This window comes from Perissodus microlepis, chromosome 13 (assembly GCF_051167445.1).
Source record: "Perissodus microlepis isolate ML-2025 ecotype Zambia chromosome 13, ASM5116744v1, whole genome shotgun sequence".
NCBI lineage: Eukaryota > Metazoa > Chordata > Actinopteri > Cichliformes > Cichlidae > Perissodus > Perissodus microlepis.
The window spans coordinates 7371250-7383410 of NC_140473.1; the positions used below are offsets into that span (position 1 = coordinate 7371250).

A 12161-nucleotide genomic window follows, 5' to 3' on the forward strand; every position below is an offset into this window, starting at 1 on the left:
TCAGTCATGGGACAATCCAGTCTGTCCCACTCTTTCCGTTTGTTACAAAGCCCCAGCTCTAAACTGGACAAGGACATTGACTTGTTTTTTAAGAGCAGTTAAAGTGCTAGTTTGTCTGAAATTTGGATAATTAAGTGAACTGTTTGCATTTTTCACATTCAACATCCTTGGAAGGAAGCTCGTGGAATGGTGAATGCAGGATCTCAGAAATGTTCACATAAAAGGAATTAATGTGGGCTCCAATTTCACCTCAGCTGGATGTCCAGGAGAAGGTTTGGACCAAGGTTTGTGGTCGAAACAGAGTGTAAATACTGAGGCTGTGATTTCTGTGACTACAGATGTGCAACAGACTACAGGATGTTTCAGTGGTTTTATGTTAAATCATAAAAATACGCAAATATCAACACATACAAGTAAAAGTGTGCAGAGCTCCTCCTTTCTCTCTGATCATGGAGTTGTCTTCAGACCTCAGTCCTAGAGAGAATTTGTGGAGGGAGCTGAAGCTTTGAGTTGCGAAGCAGCAGCCAAGAAACCAAAATGATTCTGAGTTTCTCTGAAGAAGAGTGGCCCAAAATCCCTCCTGAGATGTGGCTAAACCTGGTGACCAACTACAAGAAATGTCTTACTGCTTGGCGCTGTTGGTGGTTGCCAACAAAGATTTCACCACCAAGTCATGTTCTGCTTTGGGGATCAAATACTTAGTTCACTCAGTGACATGCAGACCAATTTATAACATTCATGTCATCTCTTTCCTTGGAAGTTTGGTTGATATTCTGCCTCTCTCCATCAAAATGAAACTAGTCTAAAAGATTGCTCACTTCCAAAGAAGTAAGCAACCCCACATACGTTTGTGTTTGTATGTATGTATTGTATGTTTATATAGCATCTAAGATCACGACCCTACATATATCTCAGTGGGTTAGAACAAAACAACGGACAGATGATGCAGCTGTGCCACACATCAGTTCTTTCGCTGCTATCTTGGCTAAGATTATTAGATAAAATTTTAATAATTTCTTGTTTCATTTCCTGGTTAACTAGTTTAAAAGGAATTTCTTCATGCAAAGCTGGTTGAATGTCCCTGTTTAAGATCATGTGGCTACACCTCCTGGGGGCAAATGAGGTCAAATTATGTCAGAGAGAAGCCAAATTTCAGAAGAAAACCATGAGTAATAAAAGAAGGAAGAAATATAAGATAAATACGCGTGGGTGTGTGGTTTATCTGCATGATAACCTACTCATGTGGACTTTTCCCATGATAAAAGAAGCCACACCTAACAAATGGATTAGACACACTTTCTCTTTTTAACTAATCTGCGAGGCACTCAAAGACAAATCAAAAAAACATTAGTTAATAACCAGTCTCACAGCAGAGAGGCAAAATTTAGAAACAAAAACTGAACTTTTATTAGTGTCGTATTATTTCACCATCCACCTACCAAAGGTCTGGGTCATTTCTGAACACTCTGTAGCTCGTCTGCAAGCTGCGTTCACAGACCACTCTGCTTCCCTCATTTTCTTCAGTGTTGCTCAGAAGCCTGAAATGCACATCAGAAATGCAGCCCAACACGTGGATGTGCAGAAATGTTTGCATGACAGAAGCAGTAACATGTTTTATTCTAATAATATTGTCTCTGATAAAGACAAACGTTCATGCAGATTTCCAATAAATCATAACCCAACAACAACAGCAACAAAAAACAAGAAAAAAAAAACAAAAAACAGCACACATTCCTCTGATCATGATACTTGCTTTCGAGTCAGGTCTGTGACAATCTGTTCACTACAAAAGGTGTAACACTGAAAATGCAGCAGGATTATCTTTGGTAAAGATGAGAAAGTAGAGATATAAAACACACAAGGAAAAACATGAGAAAATGAGTCACATGTGCAAAAAAAACTCTAAGTAAGAGGAAATTACATCAATGAGGTTTTCTAATGAAAGAGGCAAATTTACCCCGGTACAAAAAAAATAAAGGTGCATTTAAACGCCTTTTTTTTAAAAAAAAACAACAACAACAAAAAAAACAAACCAATATACAGTTCCCTCTAAGGAACCCTTCCCTTTGATGGAAATGTCCCTACAGATTTAAAAACAATACTAAGATTTTGTTTTCTCTTTGTATTAACTTCAGTCTCTTACACATCCTTCATTCTCGAGTCTTCTTGTAAACACAGAGTAAAAAAAAGAAAGAAAGAAACGTTTTGATGATTCACCTTAATTATTGGGACACAAAACCTCACATATTTCAACAAAAGGGTGTTTTTGTTTCTTTTCCTTTTTTTTAAGGGAATCAAATGAGCCCCTAGAAACACATGAATGTGCAACTGTCAACTATTTCAATCTAATAAAAGACAACAACTGAACAATCTGACAATCATTTCTAACGAGCAGTAACACAAAACAGATTTGACACAAGTCGTCTTGGACGGGAACACCTCTAAAATCTTGTCTACTCACAAAGATTTCGTTCGAATGAAAAGGTCAAATATTTAAAGACCCCACAAAGCGAAACAAGTCCAAGTTATTATGAAATTAACCACTGTATTGGGACTTCCTTAACACCGCTGACTTTTCTTTGGTAATGACGATGTGGTAATGCTCACCACAGTGTGTTTTTCAACATACGGGGAAACAAGCATTTTATCAGCTTTGCTATCTTTTCCAAGTGTCCTTTAATGGGGTCGTTAAACATGTTTAAGAAGCAGTAAGACACTCTGTACAAGCTACTCTACGCTCACTTCACCAGCTCAATAACAAAAACCCACTTTACACTTTACAATAACAGTCTATCAGAAAGAAAACAGAGTTCTTTACAGCAAACAGAGCTGTGGGTTAGGGCTTGTATGCTACATGCTTTCACACAAACATGCTCTCTTCAGATCACATAAAACAAATTGATTACAGAATAACTGATGAGGATTTTTCCCTTTTCGCCACTTTGAGGTCCCTGTAGCAGACTCGCTCCCGGGTTTACAGCTGAAGCACAGTCTCCCTGCTCACTTATGCCACCCAGCTGCCCTGATGTAGTGTCCACATGGTCAAGTCAGGAGGAATGTTCAGTTTCAAGGCCATCCTTTAGCTCAATCAGACAAATAGTGTTAGCGTAACACACCAGAGCCTTCATCCTTCAGTCTCTAGAGCTTCTTGATCATGTCTAATATTTTTCAAACAAACTTGTTTGTAAGTCAGTTATAAAAAGTGATTAAAAACAAAAACAAAAAAACAAGAAGTGTCTGATGATTAAACAGCACTCAAACTTCCATAAGCTCACTAAAATGTCAAATGCCTTGTTTTATGCTATTTTCTTGTGGACTTAACATGACTTCAGTGAGCAACAGTGCAAAAGCTTAAAGAACGAGTACAGGTTACTGTAACAGAGCAAGCTAACTGGCAGGCTTTTTTTTAAGGGAGAGTGGTTGGAAATGTAAGGCACTACAGTCTCAGTTGGAGCGTCTCTGCGACTTTCACCACTTCGACCAATCTGCTTGGGGATGCCCGTCATCGTTCAGAAACTCTGAGAACATTTACTGACCAGTTCATTGCCATCCTCGCATTCAAAATATGCATAATCAGGAGCGCACGGATCTTTCCTGCAGTTCAGAGAAGTCCCTAAAGAAAAAGTCTCCCTTGGGCCAACGTGTGCAAAAGTACGAAGGAGCGGCTCGGCAGCTTGCTCGCATGTGCAGCATCTCGGGTACAGAGAGGCGGCACGTGCGACCAATGAGGATGGGGGGGATGGAAGAAGCTTCTAGCACAGAAGAAAAAGGGAGGGGGCATATTTGTGCTTACAGGCGAGTGAAAGGACCCACGTGGAGAGGTGCTCTCAGTTTGGGAGAGGAACAGGAGTTGGTGGTGAACAGGGAGGAGGAAGATGGGGAGGACGAGTAAGGTGAAGAGGACGCAGATGAGGAGTCGCCGCTGTTTAGGGTGAAGACACTGGAAATGGCCACGTCCACAATGCCTTGACATAACTCTGGATATAGTTTCCTGCATTAGGAAAGGATAAATAATAACAATAATAAAAATAATAATAAACATTTCAAATTTTAAACAGATGTGAAATTTGTTATATTTTAGATGGAAAAACATTGCTAAAGGACACCGTAACATGGAAGGTACTGACTGTGCACAGGCTGGAGCGCCGTTGATTTCAATGAGCCACACTTTGAAGTTCTCGTCCACCATGAAATCAAATCCAAAAAGCTGGAAGCTCTGGTAGGACAGGTGCTTGGTGCTGATTGCGGACTCGATGCATGTCAGACAGCTCCTGTGAAACCAGACACCCAAAATCATCACCGATCATCCTTTTATAACAAAGTCTCTTTGAGTGATGAGAGCAGCCAGCATTTGCCAAACATCAGTCACGTTTTCACAACAGTAATGGTTGTATACTGCTGTTATTAACACCAGTATATGAGGTTTAATCGCACACCGACAGTTTTTAAGAGTTGTGATTGGGCGCTATATGGCCTTTCAATAATACAAAGAAAACCCGACCAATCAGATGACCCCCTATGAGCAAGCACGTGGCAAAAGTGGGAAGGAAAAACTCCCTTTTAACAGGAAGAAACCTCCAGCAGAACCAGGCTCAGGGAGGGGCGGCCATCTGCTGCAACCGGTTGGGGGTGAGTGGATGAAGAAAGAACAAAGACATGCTTTGGAAGAAATTCACAAATTAATAATCACCAATAATTATATGCAAAGTGGTGTAAAACCACTCATATATCTGTTAAAAAACAGTTACGAAAAGAGGTTCTGCTAAAAACCACAATGTTCCTTTTCCTGTACAAAACCACAGCATATGTTTAAAGCTGTGTTTATTCACACAGGACGCAAGAAGGGTAACTACAAACAAGCAAGGAGTAGATAAGCGAGAGTGAAAACATGAACCCCCATGATAATGTTGGGAGGATCAGGTCCAGGAATTGTTCAAAGTTCCTATTTTGCACGTTGTAGCACAACAAGCGAAAGTCCACATCAGACATGTTCTCAGCTAGGAATACTCTGTGCAATTTGGACAAGAGAGCTCTCAGACTGGAGCACTAAAGAGGTAGGACACATGATACCCACCCTCTCTATGAATTCTCTGGACAATTACTCTCACATGGACTCAATCATCATATTACCGAGCTGATAGAGTGTGCTTTAACTTAAATTGTAGCTTGGTCAGGTGATGTCTCGGAAGTTTCATGTGTTAAAGAGGTAAAAACCAGCAGGATTCAGGAGGAAAACGGGAATATGTATGTATGGTCGGAAGGGTAAGATGGCGCTGGCACGGCTGGCAACCTTAACCCAATTTCCCTCGGGCACCCTCCCCGGGCCTGGCTCCAGGGCGGGGCCCTGGCAACCCTATCCCGGGCAGGGTAAACTGTTCCCTCGATGTTTTCTTCATAAGGGTCTTCTGAATCGCTCTTTGTCTGGTCCCTCACCCAGGACCAATTTGCCATGGGAGACCCTACCAGGGGGCAAAAGCCCACAGACAACATAGCCCCTGGGATCCCTGGGACACACAAACCCCTCCACCACGATAAGGCAGCAATTCACGGAGAGGCATTATGTCTGATTTCTAATTTTAAAAAAAATAATAATATTTTGCCTTTTAGTGTGGCATAAAAAAGCTAAGCTCAGCTTTTTATCTAAGAACTAATAATAAAAACAATAGCAAAATAGGTGCCTACTTTATGATCTGCTTTATCTGAGGTAATATGGTGGTCTCCAGCGTGACGTTGTGAGTGTTCAGCAGGTACAGCCTGAACTCGTCGAAGAACATCTCGTTCCCCTCCTCGTATCGGCCGTAGTTCTGGGAGTGCTCTTTCTGGATGCAGTGGTTAGTCAGGTGGCTGGTCATGTCCTGCAGGTCTGAGCTGTTGTAGGGCTCCGAGGAGGTCCGCAGCACACCCTCGCGGTATAAGTAGATGTTATACTGATGGTCCACTAGCACCCAGCTCCTAGCAATAGCATAAACATAAAGCTAAGCTGTTAAGTTGGGACATAGCAGTGTTTTCTCTGTGGCTTTAAGTTTGGCAACAAAAAAAGAAAAAGAAAATAAAACCTGCCTGATGTCAAATTTCCGATGTCCTGGCTCAAGAAGCAGAGGCTTCTCCAAGTACTTCTGAATAACATGAACCTGTCCCTGATTGTCAATATAGTCCAGCAACTCATTAGCATCGTGGGATATCAAAATACCAGCACCTGTAGTAATAGAAAACAAGAAGAAACAAACACACACATTTACAGATATATTTATATATGAAGCTTCCAACTAGTGTCTTGTTTTTAACCAATTAAATACTAAATATAGATATCACCTTTAGCTCCAGCAGAGGACTTGGCTATCCACACTGTACCCTCTGCGCTTTCTTTCTTAGCGTTATAGGAGGCCAAGAAAACTTCCCGCTCATCTGTCTTCGGATTGCTCTTCAGATGGCTGATGCCATTCATAGCAGGAGCAACAGGTGTGTTGAGGTTAGTGGGATAGATGATGTAGGACTCTGGAAACCAGTTACTGGAGTCAGACAGCTCTGGGCTGGTCTTTATTAGCCTAGTGTTTAAGAAAGGGGTCAGAAGGAAAGTGGTCATGTAATAAACTGCAGTGTCAGTAACATGAATGATGGCAGGAATGACAGATTTGCACACACTTGACCAAGGATGCCTTTCTGCAAAGCTTGTCTGCCCCCCTGTAGTAATTCACCAGCTGCATCAGTCCGGGTTCATGGCCTGTAAGGTCACAGTGAGGATGCTTTACCGTCTGTTCATAAATCCGCATGCACAGTGCACAGAAACTCTCAATAAGAGAGACAATCTTTCCACAGGATGCAGCCCTGCACAGTCACAGCTGCTTTCTCATCCAGAAAGGGTGGACACCAAAAATAGCCCGAAAACAATTCTTAAGAAACAAGAAAGAAAGTCTGACTTACCTAAACGCCCAAAGGGTAATCTGTTCCGCTCACCCAGCATCAAGTTGAATCTGGGATTATCTCTTTTCAGCCTCTTCCATTGCCCGGTTGAGAGGAGGATTTTGGAAACTTCAGCATAAACAGTACTGTTGTCGTCACGGGAAACAAAGGTGTACATAGGGGCGTTCATAATGCCGCTGCGATAGGGGGTCAGAGGTTTAATCAAAACGGTTTAGTGTGTGAGTAACTTAGCTGTCTGGCTAGTTGTGCGGCTGCCGGGTTGGCACTGCAGCAGACAGAACGGTTGGGGTTATCTCCTCTGTCCGTGCCATGATGATGAGTCAGTCATATCCCCTCCACACTTCCCAGTTAACTCAAACTGGTGCTCGGAAGATTAATTTCAGCACTCCGTGGCTAATATGTATTATATATAAAAAAAAACCACCATGCCACGTAAAGCAATTTCACATAAGTCGGGACAGGGTTATTTCAGAAGCACCACACAAGGGAGTGACTGACTGCTGATACCGGCTACTGGGGCTGGTCCCGTCTGGATAAATTTACATCCCGTCTCCGGATTAGCTAACGTTATAGCTAACGGTCTGCGACAATTGCTAACACTTATCTACGAGACACTTCCGGTATTTGTCCTCAAATGCAAAGGCAAAAGTCACAAGAAGCGGAAACATTAACTAAGTGGATAGTTTGCTGCACAATATCACAAACACGGGCTATTCTCCCACCGCCGGCGTGCGCTTTATTCTCTGAAAATCAGCAGCAAACCCTGTCATCCACCGTCGACAGCATAAACACCACCGCGCAACCGTTGTGGTTAGTGTAGTTTATGCACAGAGTGATGTCCAGGATTATATATGTTTAAATGTTTATTTTATATTTTTAAAGCAATTTAACACAAAATGAATTCGATATGTATAAAAAAAATATACTTCATTTAAGCTCGATTTTGATTTAATTCAAAGTCTGGATGAAGTTCAATGACAAGAGAACTACAGTTCCCAGAATGAAACCCTCTAAAGCGGCAATGCCATATGCGTATTGTAGCCAGGAGATGGCGTCGTAGACCTCACTAAAATTAGCAGACCTGTGTACTGTTGGCAACATAGTCCGCAGAAAAAAGTCTTCAAACTGAAGAAAAATCGCTCCACGTTTTATATTAAGTTCCTCTTACTTCTTAAAATAACTAACATCAATCACGAAACTTTTCGTGAAATTTGATAACGAGGTATATTAGCTTTTGTAGCCTGGACTGGGCGGAACTGGAGGATAAATGGAGCACTCCCTACTTGTGACAACTTATGGGTCTCGTTCCAACATGTAAAAAACTTAGTTGCTTCATTTCGTTTACTTTAATGTCCCAGTCTCGTCATCATTATTCAATGTTTTATGTATTCAAAAACTAAGATCGTTGCTTCTTTGCGCTGGTTCCCTGTATTAGGTGAAAAGTTATGCGACGGCCACAGTTGTAGATTTTTTGAGAGCGAATTGGAACGAGACAGGAAGTCCTAGTTTCGGGAGGGAGAACAAACTAGAGGCGGGAATTACCGCTACTGTAAACATCGAGTTAAAGTGCATTACAAAAGTTGTTACGAGTGTATTCATATATTTTTTATAATTTTTTGACAAGATATCAGTAATAGTAAGTGACGTCCATTATGAATACTGTTGTTTGTTGTGGCGCATTTTCAGATAACAGTTCAGACAAGTTGGGTGCACCGAGACTGATAACCTGTTTTTACTGCAGCTCTCCGTGGTTCAGCTACATATACAGAGATTTAGATTACTTTTAGCCTTGTCACTGACTATTCATCGTTGGAGATAATGCTCAGGGAGGCAGTTGTATGTTGCTTTATGTGGGGATGAAGGAGTTTTATTTAAGTCTGAGAAAACGAAATGTTGTATTTAGAGTTTATCTCAGCTGGGACATGTGGAGTATTAAAGACATGGGCGAAGGATGAAGGCTGTTCAGTTTCAATGCTAATGAGTGTGGCCTACCATTTTTAAAGCTGGATTCAATTCACGTGTTTATTTGTTTTTTAATTCCTTTCATTTATATCAAAATCACTATAACTCAGTGTTACTGCATACATGGTTATTTATGTAACGTAATTAAGTGGCAGCTTTTTCTCTGTATGGGTTTTGGGGAGATTTGTGCCTTGGCATTTACTGGGGTCATGTATTTTTAATAACTCTTGTCCCTTCGTCTTCACCAGGCTGGAGCAGGCTAGGCATGAGTGGCGCACACCTGGACGAATGGCAGAAGAGGTCCTTTGACATTTCATCTGGCAGCTGTACACCTGAACAGACGGCCGATGCCTACCGGGCCCACATCCTCTCCATTCAGTATGCATGGGCAAGCTCCCAGCTCTCTCAGGCCGGCATGGCCAGCCTGCTCAGGACCTACTCGGAGCGCTACGCTGCAGTGTTGGACTCGGACGACCCGCGCACAGGGCTCAACAACTATGCAGAAAGCGCGCTCCATCTGGCCCGCAGTCAGAAGAACTACAGCGACAAATGGGAGTCATCCCTCACTGCAGAGAGCGTGCTGGAGTTGCCCAGTGTTCGGAAAACAATTCAGGCAAAGACAGGAGGTGAGAGCTTTGTGGTGGCACCAGCTGACGTTAACATAACTGTGGGGCAAGAGGGTAAAGGTAGCTCTCTCACTCCTCCCTTTAAAACTGTGCAACCACCGCAGCTTAAATCAGAGGTTAAAATCGCAGCCAGTATCCCTGCTAATGTTTCTGTGGAAAGGCCCAGCAGTCACGAAGGGATTTCAGTCAATCCACCCTCATTCTCCCGACCTCCAGCTCAGCCACAGTCTGTGTTTAGTCGTCCTTCTCCAGCTCTCCCACATGTAAACCCTGGCCCCGCAGGGGTCACGCAGCACTATCAGTCCTCCTTCTTTCCCACCTCCAACACATCGAAGCGTAAAAATTTTTACAACACAGACGGAGGTGATGTTGGCAGGGAGCAAAATGGCAGTCAGGTGTCATCAGACCCACGGGCTGTTACCACCTTCAAAACAGCTCGTGAGCAGTTTGTCGTTGACCAGCAGCGAAAGCACTCCCATCAGCCTCAGAGAGGTCAGGCCCCTGGGATGGCGGCAAGTGTGAAGAAATCTCTGGGCGCCAACAGGCCTCGAGGTGCATTTTCAAAATTTGTGTCTCCCATTCCACGACAGGAAGGGGAGGGAAGTGTGGCGAGCTGTAATTCCAATCAGGAACCTCAAATCTTGGACGAGCGTCTGAAAAACTTTGAGCCAAAGATAATCGAGCTGATCATGAGTGAGATCATGGACCACGGGCCTCCAGTGGGCTGGGACGACATAGCAGGTCTGGACTTCGCCAAGACTACCATAAAGGAGATTGTGGTTTGGCCCATGCTGCGACCTGACATCTTTACTGGACTCCGTGGCCCACCCAAAGGCATCCTGCTGTTTGGACCGCCAGGAACTGGAAAAACTCTGATAGGTAAATGTATTGCCTGTCAATCAGGTGCCACTTTCTTTAGCATCAGCGCCTCATCACTCACATCCAAGTGGGTGGGTGAAGGAGAGAAAATGGTGCGAGCTCTGTTTGCCATTGCCCGCTGCCACCAGCCTGCTGTTATTTTCATCGATGAAATCGACTCCCTGCTGTCCCAGCGGACGGACGGTGAGCACGACTCCTCGCGCAGGATAAAAACAGAGTTTCTGGTCCAGCTAGATGGAGCGGCCACTGCAGCAGAGGACCGAATCCTGGTGGTGGGTGCCACCAACCGGCCCCAGGAGATCGACGAGGCAGCACGACGCCGTCTGGCAAAGCGGTTATACATCCCCCTGCCGGAAGCGACTGCCCGACGCCAGATAGTGACAAACCTCATGGCTCAGGAGAAAAACCAGCTGGGAGAAAGCGAGGTGGAGAGGGTGGTGACAGCCACGGAGGGCTTCTCCGGAGCCGATATGACTCAGCTGTGTCGAGAGGCAGCACTGGGGCCCATACGCAGCATCCAGCTCAGTGACATCGCCACCATCACCGCGGATCAGGTGCGACCCATCATCTACAGTGACTTCCACGACGCCCTGAAGACTGTACGTCCCAGTGTGTCATCAAAGGACTTGGAGCTGTATGAAGAGTGGAATAAAACCTTTGGATGTGGGCGTTAAACTTTTCTTTGTCTCCGTTCAGGTTCTGGGTGTTGAAAGAAATGGAAAATGTAAAGACGTTAAATGCTTTCTTTGTTCTGCACAAACCCGACAAAGTGGGAGGACCCAGTACTAAAAACAAAGAATGACAGTCTCATGAAAAAGCTGAAAACTATAAGACGGGTCTCTTTAATGCAGTCTTTCTGTTTTTTTTCCCCATATATTGCCAAATATCCCTATGATGGGAAGTTGGCCTTATCTGTGTGATGAAGAGCTGAATTCAGTTTTATTTGTTTGCCTACGAAAAACAGGGCTTCCATAAATGACAAGGAAAACAGAATTAGAGAAGAGAAAAGGACCTTTTTATTGGCTACCAGTTAAATAGTTATTTTAAGCCTCCGTATCAGCTTAGTCCAGTCATATTGGATTGCACAGGTGAACAGGTGCCTCTTTTATGAGTGCAAGTGTAACGTGTTAGTCTCTGTGCTAGTGGTCCGTTGTTTTGAGGTTTTTCAACACTACTTGTAAAGGTCAGGGTGTCGTAACATGAAGAAAAAATGAAGAAAACCTTACCTCGTTCCCACTTTGTACTGAGAGAATTTGCCATCTGCGTTCAGCTTTTCGGTCATATTCAGGTGTTTGTGCCGGTCAGGCTGATTTTGTTCTGTTGCTTTGTGATCCGGTGTTAGGTAGTGTGTATTATACACAAACCATTTTCCAGTTGAAGCCCTGTTTTCCATTTAAATTCCATCTAGTATTTCACATCAAGGATAGACAGTCACAGTCGAATTATGACTTAATGCTTGTCATCTGTTTGGTCTTTTTCAGTTAACTGCATCGAAATTGTTTTTGTCCCTAATAAATGTATATATCACACTCACACATCTCCACAAGTTTTTGTCTCAGAGTGTGACAGTAAGCAATAAGTTTATCTCTAGGCTGCGGTGACATATCCGATCCCATGCGATCCACAGAGGGCAGTGTGATCACGTTTGAGCACCACAACCACGGTTTGCCTGAAGTCTCACTGTCCTGAAATGTTCCTGAGGCTGGATGTGTTAATCATATCCGCGGAAGTTGGGCAACACGGAGAGTATCCTGGGTCTTGTGTTTAAAAAGA

General features: G+C 43.5%; 2 protein-coding genes across 2 annotated transcripts; one reads left to right on the plus strand and one right to left on the minus strand.

The window, feature by feature from the left end:
• Positions 1-1598: 1598 nt before the first annotated feature.
• Positions 1599-7695, minus strand: ttl (tubulin tyrosine ligase). The gene is made up of 7 exons (XM_084949314.1): positions 6922-7695; positions 6643-6721; positions 6313-6545; positions 6061-6196; positions 5683-5952; positions 4128-4271; positions 1599-3991 (listed from the first exon to the last, which is right to left on the minus strand). The coding sequence occupies exons 1-7, from the start codon at positions 7088-7090 to the stop codon at positions 3790-3792; spliced, it is 1233 nt and encodes a 410-aa protein (XP_084805440.1). The 5' UTR covers positions 7091-7695; the 3' UTR covers positions 1599-3789.
• A 644-nt stretch (positions 7696-8339) lies between these two features.
• fignl1 (fidgetin-like 1) lies at positions 8340-11921 on the plus strand. Its single transcript, XM_084949533.1, has 2 exons — positions 8340-8557; positions 9132-11921. The coding sequence occupies exon 2, from the start codon at positions 9149-9151 to the stop codon at positions 11060-11062; it is 1914 nt and encodes a 637-aa protein (XP_084805659.1). The 5' UTR covers positions 8340-8557; positions 9132-9148; the 3' UTR covers positions 11063-11921.
• The last annotated feature ends 240 nt before the right edge of the window (positions 11922-12161 follow it).